Below are 25,389 nucleotides of genomic sequence, written 5' to 3' on the forward strand. Positions count from 1 at the left end.
TTATTATTATTATTATTATTATTATTATTATTATTATTATTATTATTATTATTATTATTATTATTATTATTATTATTATTATTATTATTATTATTATTATTATTATTATTATTATTATTATTATTATTATTATTATTATTATTATTATTATTATTATTATTATTATTATTATTATTATTATTATTATTATTATTATTATTATTATTATTATTATATTATTATTATTATATTATTATTATTATTATTATTATTATTATTATTATTATTATTATTATTATTATTATTATTATTATTATTATTATTATTATTATTATTATTATTATTATTATTATTATTATTATTATTATTATTATTATTATTATTATTATTATTATTATTATTATTATTATTATTATTATTATTATTATTATTATTATTATTATAATGTTTAAATGTGATTAATGTTCTATTAAGTATCATAAAACACAGTTACATCCAAATAATCAAAATAAAATCAAATCGTAACAAAATAATTAAATAAATCATAAAGATAAGCATGACACTAAATTGATAGTAATATATTGTTGAAAAAGGTAGGACATTTTTATATATCTCACACCTGATAATGTTAACAACTTGGACTTCTGTCACCTAAAAACACGAGTAAATTATAAACAAAACACTTCTTATTATTATATTTTCATGACGATGGTTTATCATTTTATAGGTAAATATAAATTTTAAAGTGACGACTCATACACTTCTATTTGTCACGTTCATAGTCTTATACTACTACATGTTATCCACTAATTCATTAGTAGTACTATTTTACAATTTTCTCAGATAATAGTTTTTTATTTATTTCATATTCTGAAACGAAGAAGTTTCATTATTTTATTTGTTATTAATATAATCCTAGTTCAAATTCAAAACCAGTAGGGTATAATACATTCGATTATAAATTTATTTGAACGAGGAATACTATTATCATGAGTTAACGCGGTAAAATATTAAAGTAAAAAAAAGTCTTATCTCTCTCATTTTTCATGATAAATTTACAATAAAAAAGAGTGTAACATAACCGCATTAAACGAAAAACTATTGAATCCCAATCTTAGCTCCCAATTCATATTTAATTCAATTTGATTGTTAATTAAGTAAATATGTATAAGGTCATAATTGCATGAAGTTGGGGAAATGGATATTTTTTTAGAGGGAGGGACATGCATACTTACAATAATATGATCAGAACAAAATATTCTATTGTCTTGCTTAATGTCACGTTATATTTAATTATATTTGTATTTTGTATAATATGAAATCTTAACTTTTTAGTTTTTATACACAAACTTCCCGCCACAAAACTTTTAGAAAGTGGTATAATTTTTATCTCTTTATTTTATCTATTATTATTAAAATACTCTGAATCCAATAATAATTTTTTAGCGGCTAGCTATGATATAATATGATAATAGAAATAGTAATATTGGTGGGAAATTTTGTGGGCCTTTAATTTATCACAACAAATAACTAAGAGAAGTGATTTGATTTGTAGGAAATTATATGCAATCATTGTGTATAAAAAGCATGTCCCTTATCACCACAAAAAAAATCGCTATTTAGTGACAGAATTATCCGTAATTAATCAGTAAAATTTATTCACTTAACAGGTTAGTGACATAGTAAATTTCGGCAGATCCGTCATTAAAAAACTTGTCAATAAAAAATATTAGTGATGGATTTGTCCATCACTAAAACTATTAATCCACCCAATGACACTAAAACTATTAATCCACCCAATGACGGAAAACATAGGTGACTGCTTCGCTTTAGTGATGGAATATTCTGTCATTATTTTGTGACTGAGGTTTTTCATAGTAAATTTCGGCAGATCCGTCATTAAAAAACTTGTCAATAAAAAATATTAGTGATGGATTTGTCCATCACTAAAGCTATTAATCCACCCAATGACGGAAAACATAGGCGACTGCTTCGCTTTAGTGATGGAATATTCTGGCATTATTTTGCGACTGAGGTTTTTCAGTCATTTTTCCGTCTCTGTTGTTGAGCTAGCAGTCGCCGTCACTAATTTCCGTCACTATGTAGCGCTTTTTTGTAGTGTTATTTGTAAGTGTGTTTTAATTACGGGTTGGTAAAACGATCAAAAAATGGTATATCGATCGTATTGTAGTAAAAAATATCAAATTTTTGGTACGGTACGATACCGTACGGTAAGTTTTCGATACGGTACGATAACGTACGGTAAGTTTTCGATACGGTACGATACCGTACGGTAAGTTTTCGATACGGTAATGGTATGAATTTTCTTATACCGTGGTATGCCAATGGTATACTGAAAATATGATGTATACCGAAAAAGTGATATACCACATAATAAAGGTATACGAAATGGTACGGTATCATGGTACACTGTACCGAAGTTCGGTATATTGTACAGTACGATATACCTATACGATACATTAAAAGGTAGTGACATTATCCATACCAAAATTTCGGTATGCCGAGTTTCGGTATACCAAAACTTTCGGTATGGTAACGGTATGAAATTCGTTCATACTGATATTTTCAATACGGTTTAAGGTACAACATTTTTGGTACAATATACCGTATCGATCTAGCCCTAATTTTAATATCCTTTTAAAAACTTCATCCGCCCGCGAATAGAATACTTGTTTTTATATATCCATAGGACTCGATTTACATTGAATACAAGAATATGACTCCAAGCACACAAGCCTATTTTTATAAATCCATATTTCACTCTTTAGAGGATGACCCATTGTCAAGAAGATTGTGCAGAGATTGGGCGAGAGGGGAATTGTGCAGAGATTGAGCGAGAGGGGAATCGAAGAAGAAAAAACACTGTAGCATTAATATGTACTTTCCACTTCCCAACGGTTTAATAAATTCTTTAACCAACGGTACATTTTTAATATTGAGTGTGCTTAATTAATACACTAAACCCTAATCCCAACGGTCTAACAAGTTTCGTGAGTGGCGTAAGTGGCAATAATTTATTGCTCAAGATTGTATATTTATTGCTCCGAGAAGAAGATTTATTCTCCCTTAACTAACTCGTTGCATGCACCCACTCATCTTAGCTCACGTGATCCTAGCTCACGCGCACCGTGCATGTAACAATACCCCCCATTAAGGTTCCTTGTCCTCAAGGAACCAAGGGAACCTCTCTTTGATTACATCGGCAAACTCCCAAGATGCTTCCGCCGGCGAATGATCCTTCCAATGGATGAGCTACTGGGTGACGGTCTGGTTGTGTCTTTTAACCATCTTCCTCTCAAGGATGGCCTGAGGCACAACATCCTTAATGTGAGAGATGACCGGTAGGTCGGGCACTGGTCCAGTTGGGGCTGTCGCGGGCCGAAGAAGTGACACATGGAACACATTGTGGATAGCCGCCGTCGGGGTTAAGGTCAGTCTGTAAGCCACCTTCCCTACCCTGTCTGCCACTTGATAGGGACCAAAGTACTTCGGTTCAAACTTGTGATGCTTCCCAATGATAGATTTCTGATGATATTTCTGCAATTTAAGCCACACCCAGTCACCAATCTCATATTCCCGATCCACCCTATGCTTATTAGCTTGGTGTTCCATTCGAGCAACTGCTCTCTGGAGGTTGGATTTCAGTAAGGCAATAATCTCCTCCCTTTCTCTGAGCGCTATGTCCACAGCCACAATGCTTGAATCCCCCGGCAAATAAGAAATGTGCAAGGGAGGGACAAACCCATACAAAGCCTCGAACGACGTCATTCGGATAGTAGAGTGGAACGATGTGTTGTACCAATACTCGGCGAGCCCGAGCCACTGTGCCCAAGAGTGAGGCCTCTCTCCGACCAAGCACCTCAAGTAACTCTGCAAACAACGGTTGACTACCTCGGACTGCCCATCCGTCTCGGGATGATACGCCGCAGTGTGTAGAAGGTCCACTCCAAGAAGCGCAAAAAAATCCTTCCAAAATGTATCCATAAAGGTCGAGCCCTTGTCGCTCACTATCCGAGCCGGCATTCCATGTAACTTGAAGACCGAGTTCAAGAACACCTCCGCCACCTGTTTGGCCGTGAACGGATGGGAGAGTGCCATGAAATGAGTATACTTGCTCAATCGATCCACCACTACAAGAATCAAATTCCTCCCTTGCGAGGTCGGCAGAGCTTCCACAAAATCCATGGTTAGATCGGTAAAAATAGCTGCCGGTAGAGGCAGAGGCTGAAGGAGACCAGCCGGTGCTGCAGTATTGGCCTTATACCGTTGGCATACCACACACATCCGAACAAATTCTTGGACATCCTTCCCTAGTTTCGGCCAATATAGCAGAGCTGAGACTCTTTTGTACGTCGCTAAGACCCTCGAATGGCCCCCGAGAGCTGAGTCATGAAAGAGAGAAAGGATTTGAGCCTTTTGCGTAAGGTCGTTTTCCACAACCAACCAGCCTTTGCGCCTCAATTCCCCCTTAGAGCACTCAAACTTGGGATGTGAAACAGAGTTACCTTCCTTGCTTCGAATAATGAGCTGGACATGAGAGTCAGTCGCCCAAGAAGCTTTAATTTTGGTGATCAGCTCCAGCGGAATAATTAAAGAAGTCAATGCTAGCAATGTGGTGGTAGGGATCTGAGATAGAGCATCTGCCACTGTGTTGTCCGCCCCCTTTTTGTACCTAATCTCGCACTCAAAATGCATCAGCTTTGTCATCCAAGCCTGTTGCGGGGGCGTGGTCAGTTTCTGCTCTAACAAGTAGCGGAGGCTCTGATGATCAGTCAATATAAAGAATTTCCGACATTGTAGATAATGATACCATTTCTTAACAGCAAGAAGGATAGCTAGAAGTTCCTTCTCATAGACCGAAAGACCCCGATGCTTAGCCGACAACGAGTTGCTAATAAATGCAATTGGGTGCCCCTCCTGCATCACCACCGCTCCAATCCCTACTCCCGACGCGTCCGTCTCCACCAAAAAATCCTTTGCAAAGTCAGGTAAAGCCAACACCAGAGCTGAAATCATTGTCTCCTTAAGCCTCTCGAAGGCCAACTCAGCCTCCTCTGTCCACACAAAGGTCACCCTGCGTCACCTCCACCAAGGGTCGAGACTCGAGAGATCACACCATAGCCCTGTACGAAACACCGATAGTACCCTGTTAACCCCAGGAAACTTCGGACGTTCTTGATGGACTTTGGCCTGGGCCAATTCTTCACTGCGACCACCTTTTCCTCATCTGTGGCTACTTCGTCAGCGGATATCACATGACCAAGGCAATCAACCGATGCACGCCCAAATGAACACTTCGATTTCTTAGCCAAGAGACAATGGTCCTTCATCAAGGACAACACCACCCTCAGATGAGCCACGTGTTCCTCTCGGCTGCTACTATAAACAAGGATGTCGTCAAAGAACACCAACACGAACTTGCGGAGATAGTCACAAAAAACCGTGTTCATCAAGTTTTGAAATGTGGCTGGGGCGTTTGTCAAGCCGAAAGGCATGACGAGGAACTCATAGTTCCCCATGTGGGACTTGAACGCGGTCTTATGCACTTCCTCCGTGTCCATCCGAACCTGCCAATAACCCGATCTAAGGTCCAGCTTCAAGAACCAACACGCCGAGCCCAGCTCATCCAACAACTCCTCAATCACCGGTATTGGGTACTTGTCCTTCACCGTGATGGAGTTTAGAGACCGATAATCAACACAAAGATGCCATGTCACGTCCTTCTTCACGAGGGCAATGAGACTTGCAAACGCGCTCTGACTGTGTCAGATAACACCCAACTCTAACATTTCTCTAACCAACATATGTTGTGTTATCCTTTCGCTTATAAATCCCATATTTATCCTTTAGCTTATAAATCCCATATTTTTTTCTTATTTTAATTATCCTTCAGCTTATAAATCCCACTTTTTTCCTTTCCTTGTGTTATTTATCCTTCACCTATAATTTATAAAAAATAAAAATGAAATAAGATTATAAAATTAAAAACATCATCTCATCTTGTAGCATAAACACTACGCCTTGCATTCGGGAAGAAGCTGCCGTTTTTATTTTGTAATTCTGTTTGATTTTTTATTTTTTTTATAATCCTGAAAATTACACATCATATAAAAAGTATAATTTTCACATAGACTAGGGACGTGTATTTCCAACTGCCCTTACGACATTCAATAGCTCAAATTTCTTTTTTTGGGGAATTTTTTCCTAAAATTGAAATGATATTAAAGTATAAAAGTGATACAAAGAAAAAGTGATTCTAAGTATTATTTGTTGAAAATGAGACCCCCTTATTAGATATTCCACTACTATTAAATATCCTATTAATATGGGACAAACCCGATTAAATAATTAATTTCCAATTTAACCTAGCATCATTCGTTCATAAAAATACTACTGCTACATATCAAACATAAATATCAATATGATTCACCAAAAATATAGCATATACAAGAGCAAACTAATTACACATAGAAACACACACCAAGTCTTGTATATTGAATAACAAACAAACAAACAAACATCTTCTATTTTAACATGGCAGAATATATTCCCAGTAAAAAAAAGACCATCTTCTTCAATCCAAACCATATAACTACCAACAAACAACTACTCATGAACCATCAAAACCACTCCGAAGACATCTAAAAGGCGGTACTGCTCAAAGGAGGGCACAAAAAAATGAGAATTACTCAGTCCAAAACTTCACAAACGAAGAGATAATCGATTTCACCAATGCCAGGAGTGGATTGCTTTCGGGCTGAGGAGATTTCTTCGCTGCGCCATCCCAAGTTTCACTGCTAATAAAGCACGAAACAGGGAGAGGTCAGGAAGCTGAAGGCTTTAAGAGACTTGCACATTTTGAACAAAATGATGATGACTTACAGATTGATTTTGTCCAGTGTGGGATTGTTTCCCTTTGCATCTATCGATTTTTCTACAACTGCGGTGGAGTTTTCAGACATCAACATTTTGGTAGAACTGCTGGCCTGTAGGAGAAAAGGTCGTTGAAATGACATCAGAGGCGTAGTTCCAAGCTTGTTGCCATTTATATTATTCAGGCAAGGATAGTGTGTCACGAACATGACCCCACTTAATAATTCACCATGTCGTTATGTATACATACGTGAGCTTTTTTGAACAATATAAACATACCTTAGCACCATCAGGCAAGGAATCCTCAGATTCAAGCTCTCCAATGCTACCTGCATCGAGCTCACTGGTTTTAGTTGCTGATGTATGCATGGCATTTTCCATCGAGGGGCCTTGAAGATTTAGCACCACTCTTGCATCCCTGTTTTCACCATTCAGTTCCGCTGTTGAATGTGAAAGCTTATTGTCACCTTTCTCACTGACAAAACTCAAAGGGCTCTGCGTAAATGTCTTCTTTTCTTCAGTTTCCCCTTGTCGTTCACCAGATTCTCCCACCATTTTCTCAGTTTCAATTGTTGTAGGTACAGGCCTCAAAGGAAATGTTTCCACCACTATACCAGAGTTAGTAAGAGATTTAAAAGATGGAGACGATTCTACATTTTGAGCTTCGAGTTTCTCTTGATTCGGCATCTTGATTGCTGTAGGCTCAGTATGAATTATTTCCTCGAATTCTCTCTCCCTGTCAACTGTCTCATCATTCTTAATGTGATATTGCTCGTTACTATGCATTCGACTCCCTGACCCCTCCTCAATATCTATGGGATGATCAGCCACCAAAAATCCGTTCACATTGTTTTCCTCAAACTTGTGGCTTTTCGTTTGAGGAAAGTTTGAAACCTCTTCCATGCTTTCATCAAGATAATCATTAGGTACATGATGGCTTTCACTTGTCCGATCAGAACCTCCATCTTTGTCAGCCAACTCATAAGATTCACTGGAAGTGGAAACATTTTCTGTTACCTCATCACCTCTATCTGATACTGACAAGTCGACATTCGGTTCCATTGATAGAGATCCAAATGGCGCTGTTCTAAGACTCCAGAATAGGCCATTTTCATCAGGACACTCTTTAGGAGGAGCTAAGACTCGATTTTCTTGAATGATCTCTCGAACAATCTCCCTAACTGTATAGAATGAACCACCAACTTCTTTGTGTGTAAGGTTGAGGGATGGGAAATTTCCATCATTCGAAATCTGATATCTGAAAAGCAATCCAAGTTTAAAACACAAGCACAATATCAACATTCGACATGAAATGTTAAACAAGTGAACATTTAGTAGTCTATACTCCTAAAGTTGAACTTGCTTCTCTCATACAATATTTCACATCTTAAATTGTTCCCATCAAATATTGGGGGCTGATTAGTCATTCCGAAGAGTTTTTCAATTGCCCTAAAAATGTCTAAAACATTCAACAACACATATATAAAGGATGAAGAGAGTATTGTGATATTTACTTCTTTATGAAAGATTCAGCTATAGATTTCCTCTCCTCTTTTGACCGTCTAATTCGAGTCTTCTTCCCACCCGAGTCACTGCTGGAGGCAAGAGCAAATGCTTGCCCGGCCACGCCAACATTGCCAGCTTGCATGACTTAGATATAGACAGCAAAATCTAAAGAAGGTAAAGCGGAGGTCGCATTATCTTCACATACAGACACAATGTATACGAACACAATATCGTTCCACAGGTGGTGCCTTCCAATATACAATGCAATAAGTCAACATGAGAAGGTCTACACCCTATAAATACATGTGTTTCAATCTTCTAAGTCTAGCAAATATCTCTCGATAAGGAAAAGGGAAACGATCGGGTTGCTAAGTTTTCGTAAACTGAACTCAAAGAACAGAAAAACACATAGTAATTCCAATGTTGTTCCAAAACACTTCAAATTCCATACTACAAAAATCGAAGCACTTCCACAGAGACTGCAATCAACAAACATATACTAAAGCTCAAATCTTGGAAATGGAAATCACAGTAATCCATAAAACTACCCAAGGAGTCATATACACAATGTCAAGAATCTCTACAAATAGCAAAATAAGCTAGCAGGAAATAAACAAGAGCCAATATAGTTCCAAAAGGCAACATAGAAATGAAGCTCAATCCAATTCTGAAACTAACATAACAAGAATGTCAAAGTTTGCATCTTTTCTACATAACACGAAAGTGGAAAAGCTAGAAACCATTATTCAGCCAAAGAAATCAAACCCATCAAGAAAATCACGAAGAAAAGAGAAACGCGAAGCTTCGATTAAAATTTGTAAAATAAGAAAGTTTACCTGGGGAGAGTTGATTGCTGGGTTTTGGAAAATTGGGAGACAGTGGCTGAGTGAGTATAGTGAGAGAGCGTCGAATATAATAAACCCTACTACTGTTCCACAGAAATTTGTCTAAATTCTGCCCAAAAATGATTGTCCTAGCTTTGTGAGCGGATTATTTATATATTTTCTTTGTAAATTGTTTGTTTAGAATATCGAAATTCACATTTTCTAAAAATAGTTTATTTTTAATCTAGTGTATTAAATAAATAAATAAATAAATAAATAAATAAATAAATAAATAAATTAGCACCCAACATTTTTTGTATAAAGGGAGAGAGAATTCATCACATTCAAATATTCATCACATTCAAATAGAGGGAGCGAGAATTGTTCTCATTTAAATATTCATATTTATCCGATTAAATTTTTAATATTTTGTTTTCTTGGAATCCTGACAGCATAAGATAAAGTTAATGAATTGTTTCTTGAGAATCTCAATTGATAATATTTTCAGTGTTTTTTTTTATTTTCTCAATTAAGTAAATATTTCAATCGTATAATACATCCGAATTACATGTGCATCATGTAAAGTAGCACAATGATGGAGTTCTTGATTTTATTATTTGAGAATTTTTAGTTAGATGGTGAATATACAAATCTTGAAATTAATCAAATCCAAGTTTGAGTAAGGTTGTTTAAGATTTTACCCAGAAAAATAATAACAAATGCTGTGAAATGTGGCTTTTAGTTACAACTATACGAAAAGAAGAAGAATTGTTTTTACTAACTATTTATGTATATATCTGATTTTATTAGCATTGCTGTGTGGGACTTCATTCCTGACCATTCATATGAAACATCACCAGCCACAAAATAAAAAAATGTGAATAAAAAGGGAAATACCAATCGGAAATCCAATGAAAATGGATATGGGAAGAACACAAATGAGAGTGAAGATTTAGTTTTTATTTTTGTTGGTATGTTTGACTCTTTATTTCAAAAAAAAAAGAAAAGAAGATGAAGTGTTTGTGTGTGTCAAATTCTGCCTTATTATCCTATAGTTATGGTAGGAAGAAGAAGGCATTTCCACAGAGCTTATTCAATTGGGATTTTGGTAGAAGCAAAAAAGAGGAGCCCAACTATTATGAAGATGTTGACCTCCCATTTTCACCTTCTCTTGTTTCCAAAACATTCTTGAAAGGTACAAACTTGCTACACTCAATTCAAATATAGTTCTTGATTAGGATCATATTACATTTACATTGTTGTGTAAATGTTGTTAAAATCGAAAGAGGTTAGTGTTTACACGGAGTTGTTTTACTTTGGAGTGATAAGATAGATTGATAAATCATATAATTGATTATTTGAAGGATCAAAATTAATCAGTTCTTCAAAATGAGCAATAAATTAGCTTGGATTATTTTTATTAATTTATCATATTATTCAATTAACAGAGAATATTTTTTAGGCAGGGAACTGAAATGTTGCTACAAGGCAAAAACGGATGGATTCAGCGCCACAGACTTCCATGACAAATGCGACTTTAAAGGGCCATGCGTCATCATTGGCTACACAACTAGCGACTTTAAATTTGGCGCTTTTAACCCTGAGGGCTACCGGAGCACTGACGATTACTATGACTCATTTGATGCATTCCTCTTCTATTGGCCCGACGACGGGGCCGGGGATGGCCCCGTCGTCCTGCCAAAGGTCGGGGGCAGCGGCGCGGCCCTCTTCGACTACGCCCGTGGCGGCCCCCAGTTCGGGGCCGACGGGCTGCTGATCGGGCCGCCGCTGGCCCCCGTGATGGGCGGATTCGCGGGGCCTGATACGAACTCGGGCGTCGGTGATCTGAGGCAGGCGAGGTCGAGGCTCGGGCTGTCGTATGCGAAGAGGGCCGATGGGAAGGAGTCTTTGTTTGGAGATGAGAGTAGAGTCACTCTTGATCAAGTGTTAGTGTTTTGTAGCCCTCAAATTGCTAGCTTGTATTAGCATCTATTGAATTATGTCACAATATGTTAGATCCACATAGTCATTTATATTGATCTAAAAATAGTCATTATCAATTAAACATCCCTTCAAAGCTTTACACTATATTTATGTATTATTACTATAAGAAAGAGGCTCAAGCAGAAATAATCAGTCCTCATCTGCAAAGCTTTCAAGAAACTGTCTAATTTTAGCTCGCTCGTCGCTAGAAAGGTCAGGCTCGTCGCTGGTTAATCTACTCCGAATCTCCTGCACGTTGCTATCGGGAGTATCATCGAACACCTGCAACACACCAGTAGGAGGAGAAGAAAGTGAGCAGTGTCTCAAATCTACTGCACTTTTTATGTGCAAAAAGTAGCGGGTATAGGAAGGCGACACGTTCCCAATCATTGGCATTTTCGATGGAGGAGAGTAGTTGAGTTGTTATAGTGACCAGATGTTATAGAATTTTTCGGAATATGCTCAAGAAATGGTGCGAGTAGACATACCTCAATGTAGTTGTTGACATGACCGTCTTGGTTGGGGCTAGTGATGAGTTCGTGCTCATTGCACATCCATTCGCCATCGACAATGTACTTATATTCATAGCGTCCTTCCTGTTCGTGAGGACAAGTGCTCGTATCAAACTTCTTTGTCGAATTTTTGATCGATTTTGAAGTTAATATAATTCTGCCATACATTAATTTCACTATTACTGGCATAAAGATAATGTACTCACAGGTAGGTCTCTGTGTAGGATCCATAGACCTTCTTCTTCACTATACGACAACGCCATTCTCTGCCAAGAATTTACAGAGTCGATGGCTTTCAGAAAGCTCGAATTTGAAGTGATGTTAAGTAATTCAGTAATGCAAGGTGCACATTTGGCTTATTCCAACAGCCAAATCTTGAATAACTGTCGAGAGTTGCACAACTGGGGTTTTATTCGAAAATTACCTGACCCCAACCGATGTCGAGCCAGAGATTTCCACTGTCGAACAACCAGTACCATGCCACTTCAACTTTACAGGTTTCCTTGTGGTGCCTGTCAGCTTTGAACGAAAGGCGATATATTAACACAGCCGTGAAACACATAATCAACCAAGATGCAAGGCAGTTTTAGAAAAAAAAAATTACCGAACCTTCAAAGCTCTCCTACCAAGATAGGGACTCTCAAGATGTGGTGAGAAGTTCGAGCTAGTCCGTTTTTAAAATAACGACTTAAATACCATTACTAGACAAGGAAGAAAATGAGACTCACGATATCAGCAGTTGCACTTTTTATAGCTTCTAACTTCGGGAAGCATGACCGCTTGCTCTGCAGATAAATAAACGAGACGAGTGGTTTTCAGAAAGACAAACTAACTGAACATAGTAAGTCTTTCCAATAAGAGAAGTATCAGTTACACCACTCGGATCATACACAAAGTAATCTCAACCAAATAAAAGACGTAACAACAAACAGCGATAAGTGATGACTACCAAAAGTAATTCGTGTGCTCCTTTGAGTGTGTAGCCCTGAATCCAATACATGTAAGCCACCTATAGATTCAGCCGGAAATATATTACAATCATACAACAAAATTATAGCAGAACGCATATTTACCACAATAGTAAGACGTGAATGATGTAATGCCGATATTTCTAGTCTTCTACAAGCCCACCTCGAGAACAAGCAGAAGTAAGAGCAAAACAAAAGAAACTCGAAATCTCATAAAGTCGGTCAAAATCAACAAAAAGTATAAAGTTCACATACAGCAGTTGCAGGTGCTCTTCCGAGTCCAGCAGTACAATGTATGTACGTCACGCCTCCATTCTGAGTGACGGCCTTGTGCAATTTACTTACGACTGCTGGAAGCCGGAATCGCAGATCAAATGCATCAAAATCCCTGATCCAATACAAGTATTACAAGCTAATAGTACAAGCACAGGCTATTAGCCTTAAACTATGCTTTAAAGGTTCATTTAACAAGCTATAGGCTTACATATTAAACGAAACAGAAACATTGTCCTTCAACTTTCCCACTATGACCAACTAAACTTATACACCAGATAATTATAAGGATAATGTTTTACAAAAAAAGATCACTTTTGTAGAGTACCATATTGTCACCCACCTAATTTTAGCACGCACGTGTTGGATGTCATTGAAGCTGTTGGCATATTCGCGGATGGCAGTTATATCGACCCCGAAGTACCTGAATAACTCTATTTAAGGTCTGAAACAAGATGATACGGATTGGAGGAGGGGGAGAGAGAAAGATGGTTGGGCCGGCAGAGAGAAAGGAGGAAGCAGGTGGAGAAAATTAAGGGAGAGAGCTGATTCCTATTTTTATGCTTTTCAAATATTTGTTATTATGTTTCCTTTATTTTAGTACTAGAATTGCCTATATATAGAGAGAGCCTCCTAATAGAGAGATCATCTTGGAGAGATCATTATTGGACGAGTTTTTCTCGTAGGCCTCCTTCGTGAGGATTAGGCCTCTGCGGAGGATTTCCCTTTCTTGTTTTGCTATTCAGTTTCTTTCAATAAAGCCGAGCATTTCTGATTTCAGATTCTATATTATATTCTTGTTCATCAGCCTTTACTCCTATCAATTTGGTGCGGTGAACGTGGAAGAATTCCAGGACGGATACGCGATTGGACGGATTGGAGAAGGCTGTAGCAGAGTTGAAGTGGCGGTCCCAAAGGAGGACAGATCAATTCAAGGATTTGAGTACTAAGTTAGACGAACTCAGACGGGAGTTTCGGGCTTCCCTTGCTACACATCTGAGGACCTTTCCCACACCCAGCAATAATACTGCGGCTATCCTACCCACGGTGACAGCCCCATTGCTGCCCTCTAGTCCACCTACTCCTACACCAGCAACTCCACTAACACCAGCAACTCCACCTACACTAGCACCAATGACAGCACCGCTGCTGTCCTCGTGCACTATTATGCCACAGTTTCAACCTTCCGTCTTGCCTCTGTTGCAACATTGTGATCTTGCGGCTGCTGCGGACCATGCCAAACTCTTGGTTTCTTCTGGTCCGCCTACAACAACCATGGTGTCAACACCACGGTTGTCCTCCAGCCCCAATATTCAGCTTCAACCTTTGCGTGGTTTAGTTTTGGCTGCTGCCCACCAGTCTATGCAGTCGATAGTTTCCCTTCCGGACCCCCCATATGCAGCAGTTGACGCTCCATTCTCCCATCAGGCCATACTGTTATTCCTTCATATAGTTGGCCATCTTCTATGGTTCAATGCTCTGGCTACTACCCAAAAGTATGAGTTTGAACCTCCACCAGACGAAGTACTTAGGGTCCAGATTTAGACCTCAGCCTTGAGGGCAAGGCTGTTTTGAGGGTGAGGCAGTTGATACGGATTGGAGGAGGGGAGAGAGAAAGATGGTTGGGCCGGCAGAGAGAAAGGAGGAAGCAGGTGGAGAAGATTAAGGGAGAAAGCTGATTCCTATTTTTATGCTTTTCAAATATTTGTTATTCGGTTTCCTTTATTTTAGCACTAGAATTGCCTATATATAGAGAGAGTCTCCTAATAGAGAGATAATCTTGGAGAGATCATTATTGGACGAGTTTTTCTCGTAGGCGTCCTTCGTGAGGATTAGGCCTCTGCGGAGGATTTCCCTTTCTTGTTTTGCTATTCAGTTTCTTTCAATAAAGCCGAGCATTTCTGATTCCAGATTCTATATTATATTCTTGTTCATCAGCCTTTACTCCTATCAATTTGGTGCGGTGAACGTGGAATAAAGGCTGATGAACAAGAATATAATATGGAATCTGGAATCAGAAATGCTCGACTTTATTGAAAGAAACTGAATAGCAAAACAAGAAAGGGAAATCCTCCGCAGAGGCCTAATCCTCACGAAGGACGCCTACGAGAAAAACTCGTCCAATAATGATCTCTCCAAGATGATCTCTCTATTAGGAGACTCTCTCTATATATAGGCAATTCTAGTGCTAAAATAAAGGAAACCGAATAACAAATATTTGAAAAGCATAAAAATAGGAATCAGCTCTCTCCCTTAATCTTCTCCACCTGCTTCCTCCTTTCTCTCTGCCGGCCCAACCATCTTTCTCTCTCCCCCTCCTCCAATCCGTATCACAAGATACATCGCCAGGAGCCTACCAAGGATATAAGCAGAACAGACCCCGAAATAATAGACAAACTTGAAGAATATGAATTGAATAAACTATTTTATGACCATGGTTGGATATTCAAGATCTGAGTTTTCCTGCAAGCAGAATATAGTTTTCACTCCAATGGCACGGAGCTTGTCAACATCAGCTGGAGTCTGCCAAGGGTTCAAAGTAAAGTTAGAATACATAAAGAACATACAACCCTTCAAACAAAAGATACTAAATGCTTATTACGAGTTACCTGCAGGCATGAGCCTACAATCAGGTCCGGACGAATGAAGTTGTAGATCATTCCAAGTTCGTGCCGATAGGTTAACACTGTATTCCAACGCAATTACACTAGTCGGATTAGCCAAATTACAATAAAAGATGCTAAGAACCGATAGAAAATGAAACATAAATCATTAAAAGCCACAAAACTTAAGTTAACACATCCAAGAAAAAGTGAACTGCCTCACTTAGTCGAACATCATGATACGGCGAAAAATATACAGAATGTTGAACACACCAGCACCCATAGCTGCAGTCATGTCATGACTGTACGTTTCAGATTTTTCATCGATTTTCGACGTCTCATCTGCTATACTTGGAACAGAACCAGATGCTGCCTATAACATTTCAAAACAAAAAAAAAGGCACCAAAGCAATGATTTCACAGATCAAAAGGGCTCAAAATTCATATCAAAACAAGCATAATAGATACATAATCAAGCAAATTAATAATCAAGTACTACATCTAATCAAGTGAAGAACAACACTTTAATTCTGACCTCCGCAAAGACAATGGATCTTCGTGATAAACCAGTTCCTTTTACCATAGCCTGCATCAAAACGATTGAAGATGATGAAAAAGGAACAAAAGCATTGTTAAACATCACACACATGAGCATCAGCCATACCATCAAAATGAAGAAATAAAATAAACATTCTCCTAAACTTACCAATGAAGTAGCAACGCACGATGGCTTCCCAGAGTAGCCACTCAAGCTCTGCAAAGGAAAAGCCGAGGTTCTGCGAAACAGAGACATTCAGAAACCAATCAACAAATAGGTTGTGTGCAATCCACACAAACAATATCAAGATTGCATCTTTAACTAAAACCCATCATGAAAATCGCTGTAACTGATGAAAAAATCATGATTGAAGGAGAACCTTGGGAGATGCTGGAGGCAATTCATCTGGGCCGGATAGAAATTCAAGACCACTGAATACAATGAGCTCGAAAAGTTTCAGTTCTTGCGACGGTGGTGAGATATTTTAGTAATGATTTGTGTTTTTTTATGTATAGAGATTGGCATATAGCTCAATCGATCCACAAAGATATCAACCTTTTGGTAGATTCGACATGATGCCATGTGTGAAAAATGTGAAGCTACCTTTTTAGTTACTCCTATTTTTTGTTTAATTTTATATTGGTTTTTTACCCTTTTTGTAGGGTATGTTTCAGCTTCATTTTACTTTATTTTTGGATGTCGTAATAAATGTGTTTGCTACATTTTTCAATTAAATATATTTTCGCGTTTTTGAATATTTTGTGATGATATTATAAAGTGACTAATATGGCATGCAGTTAAGAATAAGATGGGATTCACCTTATTTTTGTTTTGTTGTTTCTTGAAGTCGAGAAAGTAGCAATTTTATTATACTTTATAGTACTCCCTCCGTCTCACGTTACTTGAGGCGCTTCTTTTTAGCACGAGATTTAAGAAAGTTGTGTTAAGTTAGTTAAATAAAATATAGGGGGAATAAAGTAAGAGAACGAAAAGAGAGTAAAGTAAAAGTTTATTTCCTTGAATTCTTATAGCAAATAATCAATTTAAGTTTTGATTTGAAGTATATATTTATTTAGTAAGTTTTGATTTGAAGTATATATTTATTTAGTACTCCCTCCGTACCACGTTACTTGAGGCATTTTTTTTTACACGAGATTTAAGAAAATTATGTTAAGTGAGTTAAATAAAGTAGATGGAGAATAAAGTAAGAGAAGGAAGATAGAGTAAAGTAAAAGTTTATTTCCTTGAATTCTTATAGCAAATAATCAATTTAAGTTTTGATTTGAAGTATATATTTATTTAGTACTCCTAGTATTCTTTTTTTAAAGACAGTGCTTTAAATATATGACATTTTTTCAGGAGCGGATATTAAAGAATAAATATTTAGTTACTTAAATTGAAAGAATAAGGTAGGAAAAAAAGTATAACCCTTAGCGCAAAGATAGGCAAGAACAAAGTATACAATCTTAGTTAACTAAATATAGTAACTGAACACTCCAAAAACAACAAATTACGTAATTTTTGAGTTAATCTCATTAGAATTCGACATAATCAAGGTCCAAATTTTCGCCAAATGGGTCACTCCCCACGACAGATTCAATGACTGGTCGTGCAGCTTGATCTTGTGCGACTGGAAAGTTCCAGAAGGAATCAGAGTTCTCGAAGATTACGTAAAATGCAACGAGTGATGCCAGAAACAGCCCCAACAGTAGCATGTAGATTTGCCAATCTGCAAGCAGAAGCAAAACAACGTTAAGACTGTCAATAATCTGAGATCGGTTCAGTTGAGAGAAAAAGAAGACAGGGAGAATCAGATGTAGGGACCTTTCCAATCAGCAGGAACAGTGAGCTTTGTTGCCATAACTCCCCATTCCTTAGAAGTGGTAAGTATTACCCTGCAACACCAAAAGCAGTCGAATTACTAACTGGAATGAGTGAATCAGATATGTTTGATAGGTTTAGAGAAATTATGTATTGTCACGATTTATGTCTTAATTGAGAATGCCACAGGTATAGACAATACAAGAGATGGATAGAAATACCAGTTTTTGTAGTAATAATAATAATCCCTGAAACTTGTGAAATTCACTTTTTTTGCTATAGCTTACCTTTCACTAGGACAAAACTCCAATGATGTGATGTCGGAACCCAGGTGTTGCCTCTTACTCCAATGGTGGACCTCCATATTTTTCACTTCGACAACACATATATCTCCATCCTTGCTCCCACTAAGTTAAAAAAGAAAGTGAGTTTTCATCAAAGTAGAATTACTGACATACCAGTTTAAAGGTGATAGCAGAAAAGATCTCCAGTCATTCTACAAGCAATTGTGAAAAACTAAAAACTGTGAAGTTCAAATCTAACTAAATTTATACTCCATGAAGCATGTGAAAAATCCATATGATACAGGTCCCAAATTGAGCAAGTTCCAGGAAAGTGAATAAATCGTGAAAGTGTATTGATTGTTCGCCACATTAAGGCTGTGTACACTAAACTTCCCCTACAACTCATGAAGTATATATTTCTAACACAAACCAAGCTTTCTAGTTTTGAATACTTCTGTCCATTCTTCTGGCAAGCATATTAACACAGTCAAGCATTTGCTTCCAATGTAAATAATGCCAAAAAATTATAAGGAGTAGGAGATATAGAAAGTGGTTAAGCACTTACAGAGAAAGATATTTCCCATCCAAACTAATAGACATTATCGTAGCTGGTTTTCTAAGTAACCTTTTATGCCCAACTTTTTTCCAAGTGCTTATATCATAAACAGCAGTAAGTGGCTTATTTCCTGCACAAAGAACATTGCTCATCAAGAAATATTTTACAGGCCTTCAGCTAAATAAAATCATATAAATGATTGCTTTCTCTATGGACGAAAGATATGCATACCTCTTTGAACAGAGCAAAATAAAAATGGTTTTGTCCCATCTTTAGAAAACCTGCAGAGTTCAATCTTCTCATCCTGCAACATGAGCCAAATCAGAACCTCAATTGCGTGAGTATTTGGTGCCTAGAATTTATGGATAAACAAAACATACAGAATTCCGTGTCAAAGTTGTAACTGGAGTTCCATCACTTGTGTTCCATATTATCGCTGAACCATCAGCTGAGGTTGTAGCTAAAAACTCTGAGTCTAAGCTGTGAAAGAGCAATACGTAGACCGAACATTAAATTAGCCATCAAATATTTTGAATTGCTTCAAATACATCTATATAATCAAAGAAGAATAAGAACATAATCAAAGGAAGGGTCCTAATCAGACAGTTAAAATGCATAGTAAATTAGAACATAAATGCAGCGTCAACAGTCACTTCCAATTTCAAGTAAGAGAATCTTTGTTAATTTTTTATGAGCCTCAGTTGATTACTCCTTGTCATGAAAGGTTACGCATTTTCAGATAGCTGTCTGCTAAAAAGGTAACCTAAAATACACAGCCTTCCCATCATAAAGATGGACCCAACAACCGAAAATGCATAGTAAAAAAAGGCTAACCACCATGTATACATGAGAGTCCGAATACATTTGCTATAAGAACGGAATAAAACAAAAGGCAAGTTCAGTACTTGCACATTGAGATTCTAAATTGTTTGTGTTTTGCACATGATCATGTCCCTAGAGTACAAAATAAGCTAACAATTCTAGAAGATTATTTAAAAGATAATTTAAAATCAACTCAATACCCTTTATACCTAAAATCCATGTCTTGAAATGATTTATGAGCTCTTGGTTCTTCCACGATGGCTCGCATTTTTGGCCACTCAAATAGCCTAAGGCATCCATCCTTCAATTTGAAAGTAAAGAAGGAAATACAAGATAAATATTCCTCAACAATAATAAGGGCATATAGACATAGTATCCTGATAGAAATAAGCTTACAACTCCACCAGTGGAAAATCTAGTTCCATCAACACTAAAAGCCAAGCATTTCTGTGGGCCAATTCCCTGCAGTAAAAGCTGTTCTTTTGAAGTAAGTTTTATTTTGTCTTCCTTGACATCCAACTCGAACAATCTGCAGATGGCATGAAGTAGTCAGTCAATATGTCAAAAATGAGACACAAAGTTGCGGTTGAATAGTAGAAGTATCATCTAGTCAGGCTTTCCATGCATCGAAACAGGGAACTTTATCAGCTCTTCAATTGCCATGGAAGGATTAACACCTAATACTGAGATTTTCTATCAATTACATAACTCAATAAGTAGATTCAAGTTTTTCATATTCCTTTTCATCAATTATATCTATCAATTATATACGCCCCTTTTTTCAACAAATTGCAACTTCTTACTTGCAATCACCAGCGCTAGTGGAACAAACTAATTCATCTCCACTAGGATGCACCGCAATAATCACCGGATCATCGCCTTCCCCAAATTCATACTTAGCCTACAAAAAAAACGCCAATAACACTCGTATAAACACAGCAGCAACTTACAGATGCTAACAATTCAGCTCATGAAAGATTGTTCCGCCTCCAAAAAATGCATAAACCGATCACTTTCGAAAATCAGCCTTTGAGATCATTATTTGCATTATATTTCTAATAAATGATTAAATAATTTCTGGCAGACAGTACAAAAATATGAAGTAAATTAAACCTTGGGAGAGGAAGAGAGAGAAGTAGTGATAGGATTCCATGAGAAGATCTCGAGTGAGGACGGCTTCGATTTCCCCACCACCACCAAATGCGCGTTCTCCGGCCGCCGAATCCAGGCGGCGCACGTCACTGTCCCCTTCCCCGGAGCATCCACACCCTCCATTACGCAAATTGGGATTTGGCCGTTGGGGTTTTTGAGGCAATTTTAGGTAAATCGAGATTTTGTTTGTTGAAATCAGTTGCAATTGGAAATTGTTAAATTTCTATATATATGTAAAATGTAGTACTCCCTCCGTTCCATAGTAGTGGAGTCATTTTGCCATTTTGGTACGTTCCATAGTAATGGAGTCATTTCCCTTTTTAGTAAAAGTTAACACATTTCTTCTCACTTACTTTACTCTCTCTTACTTTATTCTCTCTTCATCTCTCTACTTTCTTAATCTCCGTGCCGAAAAGAAATGCCCCCACTACAATGGAACGGAGGGAGTAGTATTCATATATGGTTGACTCACTGATTAGAAAAGAAAACACGAATTCATAAATTCAAATCAACAATGCCATAAAGTGTTAAATAAAAATTAATTAATGAAAATAAAACACAATTAATAAATTACAATAGCAAATGAAACTAGTACTTGATTTCAATAGTACTTGAGTCGATATGACTTAATAAGAAATATAAATATTCATCTGAAATTTCGAAATGCACTAGTTGATCATTTATGGGGTAATACATAAATTTTGAGTTTTGAATTTTGTTATTTTATTTGCGTATTGTGGTGTCTTTTTGTAATTTAGTTTTTAAGTGAATTTTTTTAAATTACTAAGATAATATTATGTGGAGTAATAAATGGTGTAAAGTGCTTACTATTTATTTTTTCAGGCGGTAAAGTGCTTAATATTGAAAATAAACTAGATACGACTATTCGCCCAAGAATAAATTCATCATTGGATATAAGTGTTCCTTAAATGACAATATTTTGGAAGTAAATGCAAAAGAGTAATGGCTATTCAATCGATCGCAAACATGTCTCTCAATTATGCCTCAAATATGCACTAATCTACTCATTTAATGAGTAGACAATTAATTAAACACAATAAAAATCGAGGGTTGATTAATTAGTGGTGAAACTTTAAAGTCAATGCTACGCCGATGTATTGACTAAATCCAATGACGATAAGAATATGCTCATTTTTATTCCAATTCCATCGATAAACAAGAATATATTGAAATGCACGTCCCTTTAAAATATTGCCTCATAATTTAATATATTGCCTCTTGTAGTTGCAGGCACAATTAATTGGATTTTGCGAGGGTTCTTTGTTATGGTAAATTATGGATTTTGACACTTTGTCTTGTTTATTTGGAAAAGGTTCCATTTTATTATTTTTAGCTAAAAAGACGTCACACTTTCGGCTAAGACGCTAAGAACATTTATATCCGTGCTCTTACCAACGAGCATGGATGTGGGCCCGAACCCACTTTTTCTGCCTGCTTTTAGTCAAGAGCACAACACCCACATCTGTGCTCTTCCGCAAGGACGAGCACAAGGGTCCCACCATTCCATTATTCAATTTAAATAAAAACATTTCCACAAAATTAAAATACATTAAAAATACCCGGAATAATATTACAAAATACATTAAAAATTAAAAATTACATAATTAAAATCCTAAAAAATAAAAATTACATAATTAAAATCATAAAAAATAAAAATTACATAATTAAACTCCTAATCAATAAAAAATACATAATTCAACTCCTGAAATAAAAAAAACCACTACTTGTGGCTGAATTCGCCCAAATGTGTTTGATTAGGTCTTCTTGTAGCTCAACGTGGGTTCGGGTATCGTGCATTGTGTGCCTTGTTTCGATCCTCTCGCCCACTGTCGTATGCACACCTCGGCGTGGGGGAGACCTCGCGGTTGAGCTTCTGGCTTCATCCTTGTCGTAAAAGCTAGCCGCCCTCGGTCCTTCGTCGGCTATAATCATGTTGTGTAAGATGATACACGTGTACATGATATCGGCGATATTTTTCACGTACCATAGCCGAGACGAGGCCTTCACAATATTGAATCGGGCTTGAAGGACCCCAAATGCTCTTTCGACCTCTTTCTGCGCGGACTCTTGATGCTGCGCAAAAAGAACCCATCTCGGGTCTTGCGGGTTGCTGAGCGTCTTCACGAAAGTCGACCACCTTGGGTAGATACCATCGGCGAGATAGTAACCCATGTGGTATACATTTCCGTTGACGGTGAAGTCGATCGCCGGTGCTACACCATTCAACACACCATTGAAGAGGGGTGAAGAATAGAGCACGTTCAAGTCGTCGTTGGATCCGGCAACACTGAAATATGCATGTCAAATCCATAGGCGGTAGTCGGCGACCGCTTCAAGGATAAGTGTTTGGCCGCCGCCTTAGTGGCCGCTTAAGTGTTGCCCCCTCCAAGCAGTCGGACAATTCTTCCACCTCCAATGCATGCAGTCAATGCTGCCAAGCATACCGGGAAAGCCATGGACTGTTTCGTGAAGACGAAGCAACCGTGGGCAATCATCGGTGGTGGGTGCCCGAAGGAATTCATCACCGAAAGCTGAACGAATGCCCTCGCAAAAATTTTTAAGACAAAGGATTCCAGTGGACTCAACGACGTGCAAATACTCGTCGAAGGGGTCGGCCGTTTGCCCAGTAGCGAGTTGTCGGATGGCACACGTACACTTCTGCAACGCCGAGAGACTTTGCCGACCGGCTGCATTTGGACCTGTTTGGAAGTATTCAACACGGGCGGACAATGTGTTGACAATACGCATAAACAAGCGCTTTGACATGCGAAAACAGTGTCTAAAGTAATCTTCCGGAAACCGCGGCTGGTCAGAAAAATAGTCGGCAACGATCCTTTCGTGGGCTCCCTCCTGGTCAAGATGAATGTAGCGGCGAGTTGATCTAGTTGGTTGAGGAGGAGGGGCGTGGGTATTCGCTGTGACATATGCTTCATAAGCGGCACGATGTTGTTCGTAATATTCTTGTTCTTCGCGCTCCGCTTCCGCAATGAGATGGGTGAAATCCATTTGAGGTTTTGAGTGAGAGATGAAGGTGTAGATAAGTTGTATGAAAAATATGAATGAGAGATGATTTGATGTGAAAAATGGATGATGAATGTGTATATTTATAGATAATTTTGGGGGAAAAAATAAAAAAAAAATACAGAAAAACGGGCAAAAAAATGGCCATTTTTTGGAATTGTGAAATTTTTTTTGGTATTATTTTCAATTTTTTAAAAAAAATAAAAAAAATGATTTTCAACGGATATGCTATTGGCCAATCAGAATGTGCCACATCGCCTGCTCGCTGGCACGGACGTGCTCGATGCATCGAGCAGCGCCGTGCCAGCGGCGTGAGCGCAACGGCGGACAGCGTCTCCGTGCCGCTGGTACGGACGGACGCATCCCTGCTCGCCGATGTGAATGCTTTAAAACGATTGGACATAACTCACATAAGTATTTATACACAAAGAAATAAGTTTCTAATAAACATAGTAGGGTGAGATATTTATTACGTACAATTTGTAGTAATAGAATGAGACATTGTAAAACAAAGTGCTAAAATGATGGTACAAAATTAATAATTTACCAATTAATACTGTTGATTGTGTAGTTGGGGCCCAATTTATTATTGTGCGAGTATTTTTTTTGTAGTGTAAACGACTTGTGGTGCAACTTGCATCATTTTGATATTATTTAAATATTTCAAATTTAGAATAAATAATAACTTAGTGTTCGCAAATATGAATAAATGAAGCTATGGATTATTATTATTATTATTATTATTATTAATCTTTAAAACAAATTACGACCTACCTCACGAATAAGATATTAAAAAATATTCATTATGGCCAAATGTGGGAAGAATAGTGCGGGGCGAATTTATGAAACTAGGACAGTGAACAATTGTAATTGTCAAGATTTGAGTCTAAAACTGACTATATCTTGGAAGGTGTACGGGTCCTCAAAATAAATGACCATATAAATAATAAACTAAGTATTTTTCTTTAAATTAATATATGAATGTCAAGTTACATTTTTTTTACAAGAAGAGGGCATTGCCCTGTAGTTCTAACATTGTCTCTACACTGTGCACATACGGCCATGTGTTATCCTTATCCAGCCATACAGTAACAAATTTATCGTCTCACTAGGTGCCTCGTCAAACACTACTAGCCCAGGCTGCATGCCCACACCCAAATTTGTCATAGCGTCTGCAACTTAATTGCTTCCTCTAAACAAATGAGCAATCTTCACATTCCACTCTCTTTGCATGATGTAGTAATTTTATACTTCTAGCAATCGATAAATCGAAAAATCCAATTCCCTGCCATTAAGCAAGTGAACCGCCATATTATCGCTTTCCACAAGGATATTTTTAAACCCTCGTTGTCACGTCAACTTAAGTCCATCATATCATATATGGCCTACAATTCAGTTTGCACTATCGGGCATCTTTTATGGTGCCTTATGTAGCCCAACATCCACTCACCAGTTGAGTCAAGCTATACCCTTCCTATTCAGTATGCAGTTTAATTTACATGATCCACTTGGTGAAGCATGTCATTGTTCATGCTTAAACACCTTTTGTCTATTTATCTAGCTTTAGCTCATTAACATGAACCAATCTCGCCCAAATTCTACATTTGTGCAAATTATAGCATATGATGACAC

The 25,389-nt window shown here is 37.5% G+C and overlaps 3 protein-coding genes and 1 pseudogene across 5 annotated transcripts; 1 reads left to right on the forward strand and 3 right to left on the reverse strand.

Moving 5' to 3' along the window:
• Positions 1-6,461: 6,461 nt before the first annotated feature.
• Positions 6,462-9,337, reverse strand: LOC121779944. 3 transcript variants are annotated; one of them, XM_042177424.1, is made up of 5 exons: positions 9,216-9,337; positions 8,388-8,544; positions 7,153-8,131; positions 6,883-6,986; positions 6,462-6,797 (listed from the first exon to the last, which is right to left on the reverse strand). In XM_042177424.1, exons 2-5 carry the CDS (start codon positions 8,519-8,521, stop codon positions 6,686-6,688), a joined length of 1,329 nt encoding a protein of 442 aa, XP_042033358.1. In that variant the 5' UTR covers positions 8,522-8,544; positions 9,216-9,337; the 3' UTR covers positions 6,462-6,685. The 3 variants fall into 3 exon arrangements, with proteins under 3 accessions (XP_042033358.1, XP_042033359.1, XP_042033357.1); XM_042177425.1 differs by having other exon boundaries at positions 6,462-6,794; positions 8,388-8,627; positions 9,216-9,326; XM_042177423.1 differs by having other exon boundaries at positions 8,388-8,627; positions 9,216-9,326.
• Positions 9,338-10,058: 721 nt separating this feature from the next.
• On the forward strand, positions 10,059-11,263 carry LOC121779507. Its single transcript, XM_042176841.1, has 2 exons — positions 10,059-10,398; positions 10,666-11,263. Exons 1-2 carry the CDS (start codon positions 10,215-10,217, stop codon positions 11,187-11,189), a joined length of 708 nt encoding a protein of 235 aa, XP_042032775.1. The 5' UTR covers positions 10,059-10,214; the 3' UTR covers positions 11,190-11,263.
• Positions 11,201-16,673, reverse strand: LOC121779505 (annotated as a pseudogene).
• An 817-nt stretch (positions 16,674-17,490) lies between these two features.
• Positions 17,491-20,901, reverse strand: LOC121778082 (SEC12-like protein 1). Its single transcript, XM_042175364.1, has 10 exons — positions 20,677-20,901; positions 20,367-20,464; positions 19,960-20,092; positions 19,773-19,864; positions 19,122-19,221; positions 18,973-19,045; positions 18,751-18,871; positions 18,189-18,308; positions 17,905-17,975; positions 17,491-17,809 (listed from the first exon to the last, which is right to left on the reverse strand). Exons 1-10 carry the CDS (start codon positions 20,836-20,838, stop codon positions 17,616-17,618), a joined length of 1,164 nt encoding a protein of 387 aa, XP_042031298.1. The 5' UTR covers positions 20,839-20,901; the 3' UTR covers positions 17,491-17,615.
• Between the last annotated feature and the right edge of the window lie 4,488 nt (positions 20,902-25,389).

This window comes from Salvia splendens, chromosome 19 (genome assembly GCF_004379255.2).
Source record: "Salvia splendens isolate huo1 chromosome 19, SspV2, whole genome shotgun sequence".
Lineage (NCBI taxonomy): Eukaryota > Viridiplantae > Streptophyta > Magnoliopsida > Lamiales > Lamiaceae > Salvia > Salvia splendens.

Bases quoted from the DNA above. Each gene is read 5' to 3' on its own strand.
- LOC121779944 (XM_042177424.1), bottom strand. From the start codon at position 8,521: ATGCAAGCTGGCAATGTTGGCGTGGCCGGGCAAGCATTTGCTCTTGCC. The intron at 8,132-8,387 runs GTAAATATCACA...ATTGCTTTTCAG, and splicing joins GCTGAATCTTTCATAAAGAA to ATATCAGATTTCGAATGATG. The intron at 6,798-6,882 runs GTAAGTCATCAT...GTGCTTTATTAG, and splicing joins ACACTGGACAAAATCAATCT to CAGTGAAACTTGGGATGGCG.
- LOC121779507 (XM_042176841.1), top strand. From the start codon at position 10,215: ATGAAGTGTTTGTGTGTGTCAAATTCTGCCTTATTATCCTATAGTTAT. The intron at 10,399-10,665 runs GTACAAACTTGC...AATATTTTTTAG, and splicing joins TTCCAAAACATTCTTGAAAG to GCAGGGAACTGAAATGTTGC.
- LOC121778082 (XM_042175364.1), bottom strand. From the start codon at position 20,838: ATGGAGGGTGTGGATGCTCCGGGGAAGGGGACAGTGACGTGCGCCGCC. The intron at 18,872-18,972 runs GTATGCATATCT...TTCTTTGTGCAG, and splicing joins ATTTTGCTCTGTTCAAAGAG to GAAATAAGCCACTTACTGCT. The intron at 17,810-17,904 runs GTCCCTACATCT...TTCTGCTTGCAG, and splicing joins TGTTCCTGCTGATTGGAAAG to ATTGGCAAATCTACATGCTA.